This window comes from Cupressus sempervirens, chromosome 9 (assembly GCF_028749045.1).
Source record: "Cupressus sempervirens isolate cs-2001-9-10 chromosome 9, ASM2874904v1, whole genome shotgun sequence".
NCBI classification, from domain to species: Eukaryota; Viridiplantae; Streptophyta; class Pinopsida; order Cupressales; family Cupressaceae; genus Cupressus; species Cupressus sempervirens.
The window spans coordinates 233,234,854-233,248,903 of record NC_143126.1 but is presented as its reverse complement, the minus strand read 5'-3'; the positions used below and the strand labels follow the sequence as shown (position 1 = coordinate 233,248,903).

Sequence of the window (14,050 nt, the reverse complement as noted above, 5' to 3'; positions counted from 1 at the left end):
ACAAAACTAGATGTACCATGCTATCACCCTTATACAATGTACTCAATGATTATTTATGTTTTATGTCATTGTGTGTGTTAACATAGTTGTCATTACACTTTAAAAAAATTTGTTGGTATGTTTTTGCCCTAAATTTTGGGCAGATTGCGGTAGAATTTATGGCTTCCTTTCCTCATTCTCCAAGCAAATCCTTAGTGCAATTAGGCTAAGAGAGGGTTTCTACCGAGTTGGTTGTGGTTACAACTAGATCACCTAGCACCCAACCAATATATGGAATTACTCTACTGAGTGTTTCAATGACAAAAGTATCTAACATTTCAGTAGCTAAGTAGAAAGTCTCTCCAACATTAGGCTTGACTGAGCAACAACAAGGCATTCCTATTGTTAGTGTTATTTCTATTGTTAGTATATTTGGTGCTATTCCTACTTTAACTATTGTTTCCACCACAACTAGTGTAATGACAGTTGAGACCTAGTCTCAATCAAGCACTAAAGTTTTGAATAAGGGAAAAGAAATTGTTTCATCTAGATTATTCAAAAGGATAAGGGAAAAGAGGAAGAAATTGATCTAAATGAGGACATTGTTATTCCAAAATTAGATACCTCTAACGTCACTCCTAGAGAGATGGATACTAGTGTAGAAGCTTAGAGAAGAGAGGAAAAAGGAAAATTAAGTCCTTGAGGACATCAAGAGAATATTTTTGATGCTTTGAATATTGAGGTTGATGAGAAACAACCTATTCTAGATTAGTTAGTTGAGATTGTCTACAAGTACAGTGATAAACTGAATGGACAAGAAAATCTATTGCAGAGAGTAGACAAAAGATTTGAAAATAAATTTTTGGAGCAAGTAGCATAGAAGATTGTTATTGATCAAGTAGAATTGTCTACTATTTTTGCTACATTAGAAACATTTGTAAATAATTTTGTTTCTTTATTTATCAAATTGAGTATCACATCTGTCCTTACCAAAGAGATTCAAGATAAATTATCCAAGATAGATGATGATATGAAGGCAAGTGCACATCATTTGTTACTTGATCCTAGTTTTAGCTCTACACACTATACAAAGATTAGATACTTAATAGATCTACAAGAAAAATTGTTAAGGGAAGAAGTTGGGATTAAGGCCATACTTGCAAAAAACCACAACATGATTCTTCCAAATATGGATGCAATGCAAAATCATATTGCACATGCAAAAACATTGGTCCATGATAATAATTTTTCCATAGTTGATCATGTGATGGAACTGTTAGCAGGGGTACAAATAACCTTGGATGCATCCAAGGTACTGCAAGAGAATTGGGAAAAGATATGACAATCATTTTGAAGGTACATACTAATTTCTTGTCACATTTTGGTATTAACTTGTAAATATTCAACACATTTGGCATTTATGTCAAAAGGGGAAGAATATTATTGACAAAGGGAGAGAAGACTATTTGTATAGAAAAAAATATTATACTCCAGAGATATGTATGGGGGAGTAGTAATATGTACACATATGTACAGATAAGGAGAACGTATGTTTATAAAATCAATTTTCAAAAACTAGAAAAATAGAGTAATTTATCGAGCTATAGCAGCATAAGTTGAAATCAAGTTTAAGACACAAAATATTGCTAAAACCTTTTAATTTTGAGAATTCAGATTTTTAGTATGATAAGTGTTTTTGTCACTAATGCCAAAGGGGGAGAATTTTGACATTAAGATCAATTTGTCTATTAGTGACTTAACACTTAGTCACTTTGTTTCATTGGTACCGAGCTCTATAGTTGCTACCAATATTATCATTCATCTAGAAGTGTTAACTAAGTGTTTCAGTTGCTACCAAGCTAAAAAGTCAAAATGCCATTCAGGCCAAGATTCATAGTGTCTACCGAGCATCTGAGACAGTTTACAATATCGCCCAAGAGTAGTAGATTCTACTGAGCTTTCTAGTAGAAGTGATGAAGATCTTAGTGTCAATTGAGCTCTATAGTGTTAACCAAGTTTTATAGTGACTATGGAGCTCGTAGTTTTAACAAAGAGAATCTAGTGTTGTCTAATTCATGCAACGTCAATTGAGTGATTCAATATCTACTGAGTTTCTTAGTGCTCATAGATTCATATAGTGCTAACCGAGTTTGTGCTACTTGAAGCGATCATAATAGACCAAGCTTCAACTTCAACCGAGTGCCAGAGCTTGTCGAGTGTTGATAGTGTTTTTTGAGTGTCAGAACATCACTAGGTTGACTTTAGAACTTGAGTTATAGTAATGGGTCAACTTTGTGAATTATAATGAATTTTGTATTGTAGATGACTCTAGAAGGTAATTAATTGGATTGATATATGTAATGCATTATATTATATCCAAGGAGTAATTAAGAATAAGTATGTGAAGAAGTAATGAGCACATGAGTGCAATCTGAAGAAGGCTACAAGTAGTATATCATATAGTTGAGACTTGTCTATCATAGTCAGGTGATCATTAACCAAGATCATGCTACTCAAAGTGATCAGTATGGACTGAGCTTCAACTTCAACAAAGTGCTAGAGTTTGTTGAGTGTTGATAGTGTTTGTCGAGTATGAGAACATCACTGAGTTGACTTCAAAACTTGAGTTACAATAATGGGTCGACTTTGTGAATTATGATGAATTTGGTATTGTAGTTGATTCTAGAGGGTAATTAATTGCATTGGTATATATGTAATTCATTGTATTATATCCAAGGAATAATTATGAATGAGTATGTAAAGAAGTAGGAAGAAGATGAGCATAAATTGATGAAGGCAACAAGTAGTATATGGTATAGTAGAGACTTATCTATCATAGTTAGGTGATCATTGAAATTCAAGGAATCTCATTCAGAAAATCAAACTTGCAGATCATAGATTAATCATTGATTCATCCTAACAAGTGCATCAGTCAAATCCTTTGACCGGGTGGACTTAATAGTCTTTTGCTAAATCTCCTAACAGAGTGCACACTTGACTGTATCTTTGTAAATCCTTTGACAAGGTGGACCTAAGAATCCTGGTTGCTACTATTGAAGATCACCAAAAGTGGTCAATTGTAAGCCTTGACAGGCCATCTTTATACTATAGTACTAAAGGTTGTGGGTATCATCCCCACCCCAATTTTACTTTCTAATTGGAAGGTTTCTGGATCACCATATCTGGTGTCAAAGTGTTATGAATGTTTTATTACTTTCATTCTTTCACGTGTGCAATTAGTTCATGATAATATATGAAGGATTAATTGGTGATGTGAGTGAATGTTTTATTGGTTCCTAATTCAGCCCTTCCCTCTCATTAACTTGGCCTACCTTATATTTCCAACAAAAGGTTTCCAAGTCACTCAATGAAATGACAATTTTTCTCTTTGTTTTGTTTTGTTAATTTCTAGTTATATTTTTCTTACCTTTTTCGAGTTTTAAGCTATCTTTTTGTTTAATTATCCTAATGGTAACATTTTGATTTTAGGGAATTTTTTACCTTAAAACTTTGGTTGGTGCATATTCATATATTTATACACTCCTTTTGTTAAATGGTTTTGAGTCCCTTCAAAATCTACTTTTACCATAATAAAAAAATTATAGACTATTTTTAAATGTATTTATTACTAGACCATATTTTTGATATGAAATACACAAGACTCTCCATTGGTACACACATTCCTCAACTCTACACGTGGTATGCATACCTTTGAATTGCATTTCTTAAATATAAGATAGATCTTTAAATTTTTTACCGGTAGTTTGCTTTATCAAAGATAATATAATAAATTATCCTAACCAAAGATACTTGAATTCCTCCATCTCAAGAGAAAGAGAGGATCCAAATATTTCTTGATCAATTCTTCTAATATAGATCCAAGTGTCCACATATCAACCAAGGTTATTTCAGAAATATAATTTGAGAATTAGAAGTTAGAAGTATTTGGGTCTATATAGGATATCATGAGACTAAAATTAGTCTTCCAAGCAAAATGAAACCAAACATTTTGAGTATAGAACATTAAACATTACATACATGCCTCAATAATTTTGAAGGTCATAAATTATTCAAGCATGATCATTAAATTGCATCTTTAATATAGAAAATCATATCTAAAGGACATCAACCATACCTTAAAAGACTTTAACAAGACATACATAATTTCTAGAGAATGATGGAAGAGTAATGATCTTGACATAAAAATTTCATTTTGTCAAAAACTAAGAGGTAGTTATACTAGACCAATAACATCCATAATAGAACATTTTCACTTAATGAATCATCACCATATCCTTCTATAACAATGGCAACTAAACACTATTGTCAAATTAGCGATGAATAATTATAATGACATTGGAAAGTGTTAAGCTGGCATTGAGAAAAAATATGAAGGAAACATCCAAATAATAGCAAACTAATGAGTCCTCAAAATTATACTTCAAAATGAAAGTAGAAATATAATTTAAAGAGAAAGTGATAACTATATACAAATCATAGCATCATAGGAGAGTTAACAAATAATTCACACCACGATAGTAGTATCTAGATAAAATGAAATAACTTGTAAGAATCTCTTTTAGACCCAAGGAATGTGTGTATAAGAAGAATAATATTCAATTAATTAGTGTCATTATTGGACTAGTACCCGTTCTCAATTAATTAATCTAAACTTGCAACCTTCCATGAAAGAATGTATTTCATTTAATACATTGTAATAGATGAGATGAGCTTCATTGGTCTAAAATTGTTACAAAAAATTGATATTAGGTTGTTAGAAGTAGTCCCAAATCAAAACCATGTCACATTTAGTTGATGTTCAATCATTCTCTTTCATGATCTAGATCAACTACTAGCATGAAATAAATTGCAATGTTTGCATCAAATTCCTAGACGAGCACTATGATGCAACTTCAAAATTGTTATAATGCTAGTTTTTTATTGTCTATAATGAAGCAAATCTTTTGAAATAGAGTTCTGTCCACTTCTTTCAAAATTATGCAATGTGAACCCTAGTATTATTGATAGCCAAATTTTAATGTCATGATCAAGCTTTGTACTTACTTTTGAACAATAATTTATTTAGAAAACATCCTACCACCTATTTGTAACAAATGAGATGGTGTCACTCCATAATAGATGAATATTTCCCTATTTTAAGGCACTCTCCATACATATTATAGAACAAGGAAAGAGATGGTCATGGTAAAATCTAGATTGAAACCAACTCTAATCTCAAATCGTTTTGTGTATTAGACAAAAGTTAGATTATGTATAAATATTTTGTTTGAAACAAGACTTTTGAATGGTGCTCTTGCATAAGTCAAAGAAACTTTCTATGATGATGATGACAAACCACCTCAAGTCCCCTTATTTTTTATAATTTAATTTAGAAACCACATAGATCTAGCATGGGATCACTACAACCAAAAAAATGTCCTCGTAAGCCTAATGAGTCAAAGAAAACATCATCAAATACCACTAAAATTGGTATGTTCCTTAATAATACACAAATCACAAGGCCTTGTAGTTCAAAGAATAATAGTTGAGATAGGCAATATTGTTCAACAAGTTTCAAGACATTTACAACTATTTCTAGAGTTCATGAACTTGCAAGCCTTCGTATACACCCTAACCTTCAATTTTGAATTATATGCATGCATATGTTTCTCAATAGAAAGAGGAGGAGGTGTGCTTGATAGAATTATTAAATGCAAAGTCCTCAAATAACACAATTTTTTTTATCATTACACAAATGACTCTAAAATGTCAAGTTGTTGGATAGTGTTTATTTAGAAACATGGCAATTGTGTAATAGTAGAGATGCAAAAACTAGCTCCAATTTTGTCATTTGTTCTAACTAGCAACACTACAAGCACTTCAAAAAAAAATTGAGTCAGATAAGTAAACAATAATAGGACTGCACTTTCCTTAAATTAATTTCATATTTTAAATTTATGCTTCCTCCCATATCTCCTCGACATATCCATTGCACACTAAGGTGCACTTACTAGTCATTAACTATGTAGAAGGCATATTACAGTCATATTAACTACACTAATAAGAAGTACAAGAATTTATCTCTCTGTGAGAAATAGAATAACTACAATGTTATTATTAAATTATTTTTTATTTAATACATAAGTATATTATTTTAAAATAGTACTACGATAATAGATTAGAAATAACATATTAATTATAGAGAATTGAAAGCGTATTACCAAAAATAATATAATAATATAATACCAATAATAATAATCTATTATTGTTTGTATTTGAAAACTATTTAATTAAAATATAAAACTATACTTAATAATAAAATTGTATCTTAATAATAAATAGAAATAATTATATAATAATGTAACATTAACTTTTTATGAAGATTCAGAATTTTGAGTCAAGCTTTGAGAGTATTCATTCTACCTAAATTCTTTTAAGACGCAATTTGACTTCATCTCTTATTATATAGGAGTCTTTGCACTCAACAATGCTTAAATCTTTGGTGGGCTCATCTAGAACCATTCAATTTCATCAATAGAACAATAACCAATTGGTTAATATAACATTTTAAAATAAATTAAAAACCAAAATACTTATTATATATAATAAGTTAACTCTAGAGTTTTCTCGCCTAAATGGTTTCCAACTGACCTCCTTGTCCTTCAATAATTGACGCATCATAAAAACAAAACGCAAGAATTTAAAAGAAAAGACTTTTTTGGTGTAATCTCACAAGTGAAACCGACTGAGGACTTTTCTTTGAAAGTAAAAGTGATCGAACGCATTGCGGGTCAATCACGTCTCCCCGTCTTTCGTCACCACAAAACCTTGCTCTACGAAGTTTCCTTCAATTATTTTCTTAGACAAAACCTTGCCCAGTTCACACCACGCAAAAAGGTTAGATAACTACAAGTTGAGTGTAGGAAAAATATATTAATGAAAATCTAGAAGCGCTTTGCCAATGTAACTGCAAACCGAGCGATTTTCTTATCGTTATTTGAATGCTGAAACACTGTGCACCCAATCATGTTCCACACAACGCTTGCTTTGTTTTCATTCATTCTCAGCTATTTCCTTTTGCTTACCCACTGTGCTGCTCTGTCACATGACGGAGTACTTTTGCTTAATCTCAGAAACGGAGACTGGAGGGACAGCAGTAATGCTTTGACCAACTGGAACGGGTCTCAGCAAACTCCGTGCGCTTGGAAAGGAATTACCTGTGATGAGTTCGACAGAGCTACCACTGTTGATCTCACTGCTCACTCCATTTCTGGCAACTTCACTTCTGCCATTTGCAGCCTTCCCAATCTCACAGCTTTGACTCTTCAGGGCAATGCTTTCACTATTCTTTCCCCAGACGCCCTCTTCAATTGCAACCGTTTGCAAAAGCTCGATTTGTCAAGCAACGGCTTCACTGGAAACCTGCCGACTCATATCTCCGGATTGAGTGAGTTGAGAGTTCTGAATTTGTCGTACAATGCTTTTAGCGGGTCCATTCCACCAGCCTTCGGCCTCCTGCCAAAGATAGAAGCTCTCCTGTTGCACGGAAATAATCTGACTGGGGCATTCCCTAATTTTGTAGGCAGTTTGGTGTCTCTGAGAAACTTCACGATTGGGGGTAATCCTCTGCATCCCGGTGTTATACCGAGAGAGCTTGGCAATTTAAAGCAGCTGCAAGAGTTAAGGCTAGATAACTGCAGCCTTGTTGGAGAAATCCCTTCTTCCTTGGGCAATTTAACTCGACTGGAGTTATTGGATCTGTCGCAGAATGATCTTTCTGGCGATATTCCTGCCAGTTTGATGTCTCTGTCAAATTTGATGGAACTCTCTCTTTTTAGAAACAACTTGTCTGGACGAATTCCGGAGAACATTGACCAGCTCACAAGGTTATCCATTTTGGATTTGGGGCACAATCAGCTCCACGGCACAGTTCCCGACGCAGTTGGTAATCTCACATATCTGAGTCTTCTTCAATTGCAAAACAATTCGCTTACCGGAAACATCCCCTCTCAGATCGGCGAGCTCCGGCACTTGAGTAACTTGATGCTGTACAACAACAGTTTCAGTGGCTTGTTGCCCCAGAGTTTAGGCTCATATTCCAGTTTCGTGGTCTCTGATGTGTCGAATAGTGGGTTGGAAGGCCCTCTGCCGAAGAATTTGTGCAGGGGAGGAGTGTTGTATGGCTTCGTTGGCACATCAAACAAATTCAACGGTTCTTTGCCTTCGCTCTTTGCAGACTGCAAATCTCTAGAGTATCTGTACATCGACGACAACCAGCTGAGCGGCGAGATTCCTCCGGGACTATGGTGTGCTGACAAGCTCCAGGGATTGTTTCTAGAGAAAAATAAGTTCCGAGGCAAGATTTCACCCGCAATCGGCCAAGCAACGAGTCTGATTCGATTGATGATAAGCAACAACCGCTTCGACGGAGTAATTCCTCCGGAAGTTGGGCGGCTTAAAAAACTTCAAGTGTTTGAAGCTAGCAACAACCAGCTCTCAGGCCCCATTCCACCTGAGTTCGGGAGTTTGAGTTTGGTCAACATTCTCCTGCTGGATCACAATTTTCTCTCAGAAGAGATTCCTGAGGAAATAATGTCCCTGAAGAATCTCACTCAGCTCAACTTGGGTTACAATAGGCTTACGGGCGAAATCCCGGGATCGTTTAGCAAAATAAATACTCTTGATTTGTCAAACAATATGCTTTCTGGAAGGGTTCCTCTCGCATTGGGAGGACCGAATCTGAACTTTTTCAGTGTATCCAACAATCGCTTGTCTGGAAGCATTCCTGATGGCTTAGACAATCCGGCTTACAAGGACAGCTTTGTGGGCAACCCGAAGCTATGCGGAGGGCGGAATCTAATGCTACCTTCGTGTTCATCTTCAAGTAAAATGTCACCTCAGAGGTTAGTGACCATTCTGGTACCATCTTTATTTATAGTTGCCGTCATTACCTTGGGCTGCATTTATCTGTCTCGCTCCTCGAAGCGGCGTTACGCAGACACGCAGTCGTGGAAGATGACGCCGTTCCATTCAACAGAAGTGGACGAGGCATTCATCCTTCGCAACTTGAGAGAGAGTAACGTGATTGGCTCTGGAGGCGGTGGAAAAGTTTACAAGGTCATTCTACAGAACGGGGAAGCCGTAGCTGTTAAGAAGATCCGGAACACGATCAGAACGGGAAGAGAGAGTAAAATGGGGGAAGTGGAGGTGGACAAATTGGGTCTCATCAGGCATGCTAACATCTTGAAGCTTCTCTGTTGCATTTCAAGTGAAGACTCCGATTTCAAGCTATTAGTTTACGAGTTCATGCCCAACGGCAGCCTGTTCGACTATCTGCACGGAAATCGATCTGGACCGCAGGTAAATCTCCAATGGCCGATCCGTTATCAGATTGCTCTTGGTCTGGCTCGTGGTCTGAGTTATATGCATCATGATTGCTGCCCTCCAATATTGCACAGAGATGTGAAACCCAGCAATATTTTGCTTGATGAGCAATTTGAGGCTAAAATTTCAGATTTTGGGGTATCCAAAGAGCTAACCAAGCTGGGGTTTCAGTTCACGGTTTCTGGTTACGTAGGGTCCCACGGATACATCGCCCCAGGTATGAGAACTCACTCTTTCACATCCAGTTATCTTAGTTTTCTTCCGCAAATTAGATTAGTTTTTTCTTGAGCAAATTATCTTCTAATTTTTATTAGAGTTGGGAATTGTGATGCAGAATATGCAGAGAGGCTAAAGGTGAACGAGAAGAGTGATGTGTACAGTTTCGGAGTGGTGATGTTAGAGCTTGTTAGCGGGATGAAAGCGACGGGTGAGGCGGAGTATGGAGAGGATGGGGACATCGTGGAATGGATACGCGACAGAATTCTGATGGGCGGACAAGAGATGGCTGTGTTTGACGATCGCATGGTGGGAAATAATTGCATAGAACTAATGATGCGTGTCTTGCATTTGGGTTTGGTTTGCACAAATAGAATGCCTAACCAGCGGCCTTCTATGAGAAAAGTCGTGCAGAGATTAGTAACGTGCGGTGGAGATCAGTGCAAAGAGATATTTGATCAGCATCACGAAAGTATTTTAATTAGCGAATCCGATAGCGAGGATGAAGCCGTTTGCTTTCCAGAAGAGGACTAATTGTAACACGTGCATTACTCCATAGGTTATACAGTCTTTGTACGATTGCTACCTCAAGACAGACGTCGGTTTGCTTTATCTTTATGAGGGAAAAGTAGAAGCTGATTGTTTCATAGGCATGCATTTAAAATTAAATGTTAGCAGCTTTTGCGCTTCCGTCGAAATAAGAACCCGTGACCATGTGATTTTCGTAACATTTCCTCATAAATATTATAATATTTACGATGTGTTTTCTAATATGTCTTGTGAAATATTAATTGAATTTGTTAATTATTGATAAAAATATAATTATTTTATTTTTCAATTATATTTTTAATCTAATTATAAATACTTTAATTTTCTCACAATGTAATTATGTTATATAAGACATCATAAATAATTGAATTTATTCTAATTTTTCAACAAACTAATTATATTATATAACAAATCATAAAGTAATTGAAAATATTATTAAATGAAAAGAATTCATGACCTTTTTCTGTGAAAGTGGTGAAAACGGTGATAAAACAACTTCCTTTCTCTGACGACAGTGATAGGTTTGTTCACTCCATGTTTTTAATACATTTAATATGATTGAAAACTCTTCCTCTTCCCTCTGTCGTTTGGCATATTTCGTTCCCCCTATCTCTCTTATGGCTTCGTCTAGGGCATCAATGGCTTTTGACAATCTGAAATTGATTGATCCCCCCAAAACCATCAACTCTTTGCTTGCAAGACCCAAATCGTTCTCTAAGGCGGTTGCTAACTCTGGCATTACCATTCACGCAAGCATAAGGTTTGATTTATCAAGTATTCATGGAGTCTGTGAATCTAGTAAGAACAATGGGGTTGTTGCTTTACCTTTCTCTGTTTCTTTAAATCTGGAAATGCTTGTTGAAATTGTGAAAGAAAATAATAGATTAAGTAGTTTGGTTATTTCTTTCTCTATTGTTGAAGTAGATAAATGCCCTCCTAGGAATTTTTTTGATGATTGGCTCCATGACTACTAGAACTTGAAACTTGGATTTCATATTTCATTTTGCAAACAAATTCAAAAAGGTTTATATGTAAGTTTCTTTGCCAATCCTGAATCCCAAGCCAAAGTGCTTTAAAAATAATATTGGACAGTGGGTTCTACCTCCTTTTGAGCCCTAGCTTGGTCCCCCGAGGCCATTAATGAGGAAGCTCTTGTCCTCTTAGCCCTTTGGTGAATCTTGGTCAAACAAATCCTACCATTTCTATTGTGTTTCCTTCCACAATTGCTTGAACCACTTGGTAAAGTCATCTAAATAGATGATACTATGAGATTGGTTCCTCATATGGATGCCAGGATACTTATTTCATTGAATGTTGGTAAAGAAATTTTAGATGATATCAACATTAAAATAATTAAGGATAATTACTCCTGCCCTATTGAAGTTCTTGGGGGGTCTGTACGCTTGTTTCCAATGTAGAAGGGAACGGCATTAGAGGAAGGACTACCCCATCATTTGAAAAAAACTCTATCAGCTAAGCCCTCGCCCCCTGCCATAAAAAAAAAAAAAAAAACCACTGATTTTCCTAACCCTCATGTGGATTCGTCTATGGTCAAAACCCCTCTTGCAGATGAACATCCCATTCCCCTCCCACCTTTTGTTTCCAGCTCCCTATCCATTCCTTCTGCTTCTTCCCCTACTTTAATCTTGGCTAATTCCTTGTTTGGTGAAGATGAGAATCAAAATGTTGGTTTTCAAACTATTACTAAAAAATGTAGATGAAGGACTAATAAGCAGACTAATAGGACTCCATTATGCACTCTCAATATTTGAGTCCTCTGCTAACCTCTAATATAGACAATTGATTCTTGGTTGTCTCTCAAGAGACCTAAACTAGTTCTTGCCCCACCTCCCCAACTAATATGATCAACAACGAACCCATTGTCATTTGCACAATTTCTACCCCTCCCCAAATCCTCCCTCATAAGACTTTTAGAGAGCTTTGCGATGACTGTATGATTGAGGTCATCCTCTGTTGTAAGCAATACCTAGATTCTACATCTCCACTCTAAGCAGTTCATGGATGTGGATATCTTGTCACCTACTATCTTAGATAATGATGATGAATTCAAGGGAAATTTTCCCACATCGAAACAATGAGGGATGCCTTTGTGTTCCAAGAATAAGAACTCTTCTAGTAAAAACCACAAGGACATCCTCTCTGTTGCTATTGCCCCAGTTGTAGGGTCAGCTAACCATTGTTCTCCCCCTCCCCCTAATGTTTCCTCATGAATTTCATCTCATGGAACATAAGGGGGCTTGAATCCCTTGATAGGAATTTTTTTATTAAGCGTTATTTAGATACCTATAATTTCATGGACTTGATGTTATAGTTGATCAGAGCTATATATTTCATACTTAAAACCAATCTTAACTTCCTTTGGAAAAATTCGATCAAATTTTGTACTAACCACCCTAGAGGTAGGGGTGGTGTTATGCTTATTGTTAACCCAAGATGGGCGAATTATATCAATGGTAATGGGATCTCCCATTGTAATAGATTAGTGTGGATTACTATTAGTTACAACAACAATACCTTTTGCATTTTCTCTATTTATGCCTCAAATGATTTTAGGGAGACAACGATCATCTAGGACTAGTTGGCTACTCTCCCTAATATCCCATCACTTGTGGGTGGGGATGTCAATATGGTTGAATCCCAAGAAGATAAAATTTGTGTTCTTCCATTTGCTTCAAGAGACATGGAAAAAATCCACAAGAATAGAATGAAAAATGCTAAACATCTCTTTGACGCCTTGACTAGTAATAAAGATACTAATCCAAGAATATGGCATAGTTGGTGTAATTTCCAACAAGGGCCCTCTAGAATCTATTCTAGATTAGACCATTTTTGTGCCAATAAAAATTTCTTCTTTTTCTTTCTTGATAACTGAGGCAACACTGTCCTTGCAACCTCTACTTCCCTTTCCGATCACCATCCTATCTCTACTTGCATTACAATTAATAATGCCCATGTGCACAACAAAGACTCTAATCCTAAATTTATTCTGAATAATAGTCTTCTTAAAGTTGAAGTTGTTCTTGTTGCCATTCATATCATTAGACTCATTAATCGGAACAACTTTCCCACCAGTTCACATACGGATAGATGGAACATGAAAATTCTCTCTTGGTAGAATCTATTAAAAATCATTGGCCAAAATAGGGCCAAAGACTATAGATTCACTGAAAAAAATCTCCTCTGACCTTCAAAAAGTTGAAATGAACATTCAAGACAATCCCTTGAACTATGATCTCATCACTCATGTGATTAATGCTAAGGAAGTCCTTAGACAACACCAATAGGTTAAAACTAGAGGTGAAAAAATTAGAGTACATGCCCATTGGCTACAACTTGGTGATCGTGGTTCTAAGTTTTTCTTTAACCTTATAAAGCATAAATAGTCCAATGAAAAGATTGAGAGAATTATAGTTGATAATCAAGAAATTACTGACCTTAACAACATCAAAGAGGCCTTTGTTGAATTTTACCAAAAACTCTTCACCTTTGAGGATTCAAAGGAGGCCACTTCCCTTAGAAATCAATGTAGATCTCTTATCCCTAATAGGATATATAATATTGATGCTGACCTATTGTCTAAAGATATATCCTTAGAAGAAATTTAAAAAGCTATTAATTCCCTTAATAATGACAAGACCCCTAGGCCTAATGAGCTTCTTGTGGAGTTTTACAAGGCTAATATTAATTAGATATGCAAAGATCTTCAAGATATTTACTCGAAAGCTTTATCTAGAGGCTCCATGGGTAGCTCCATCAATAGAGGTATTATAAAATTGATTCCTAAGGATGGGGACAAGGCTCTCTTTAAAACTTTGAGACCTATCACTCTTCTTGATGTGTCCTATAAAATATTTTCTAAAATGCTAGCCCTAAGACTTGAATATCCTTCCCAAACTTATTT

The 14,050-nt window shown here is 35.6% G+C and overlaps 1 protein-coding gene across 1 annotated transcript; it reads left to right on the top strand.

The window, feature by feature from the left end:
- Positions 1–6,908: 6,908 nt before the first annotated feature.
- LOC149538352 (uncharacterized) lies at positions 6,909–10,350 on the top strand. Its single transcript, XM_089799699.1, has 2 exons — positions 6,909–9,580; positions 9,698–10,350. Exons 1-2 carry the CDS (start codon positions 7,006–7,008, stop codon positions 10,111–10,113), a joined length of 2,991 nt encoding a protein of 996 aa, XP_089655825.1. The 5' UTR covers positions 6,909–7,005; the 3' UTR covers positions 10,114–10,350.
- Positions 10,351–14,050: the final 3,700 nt, after the last annotated feature.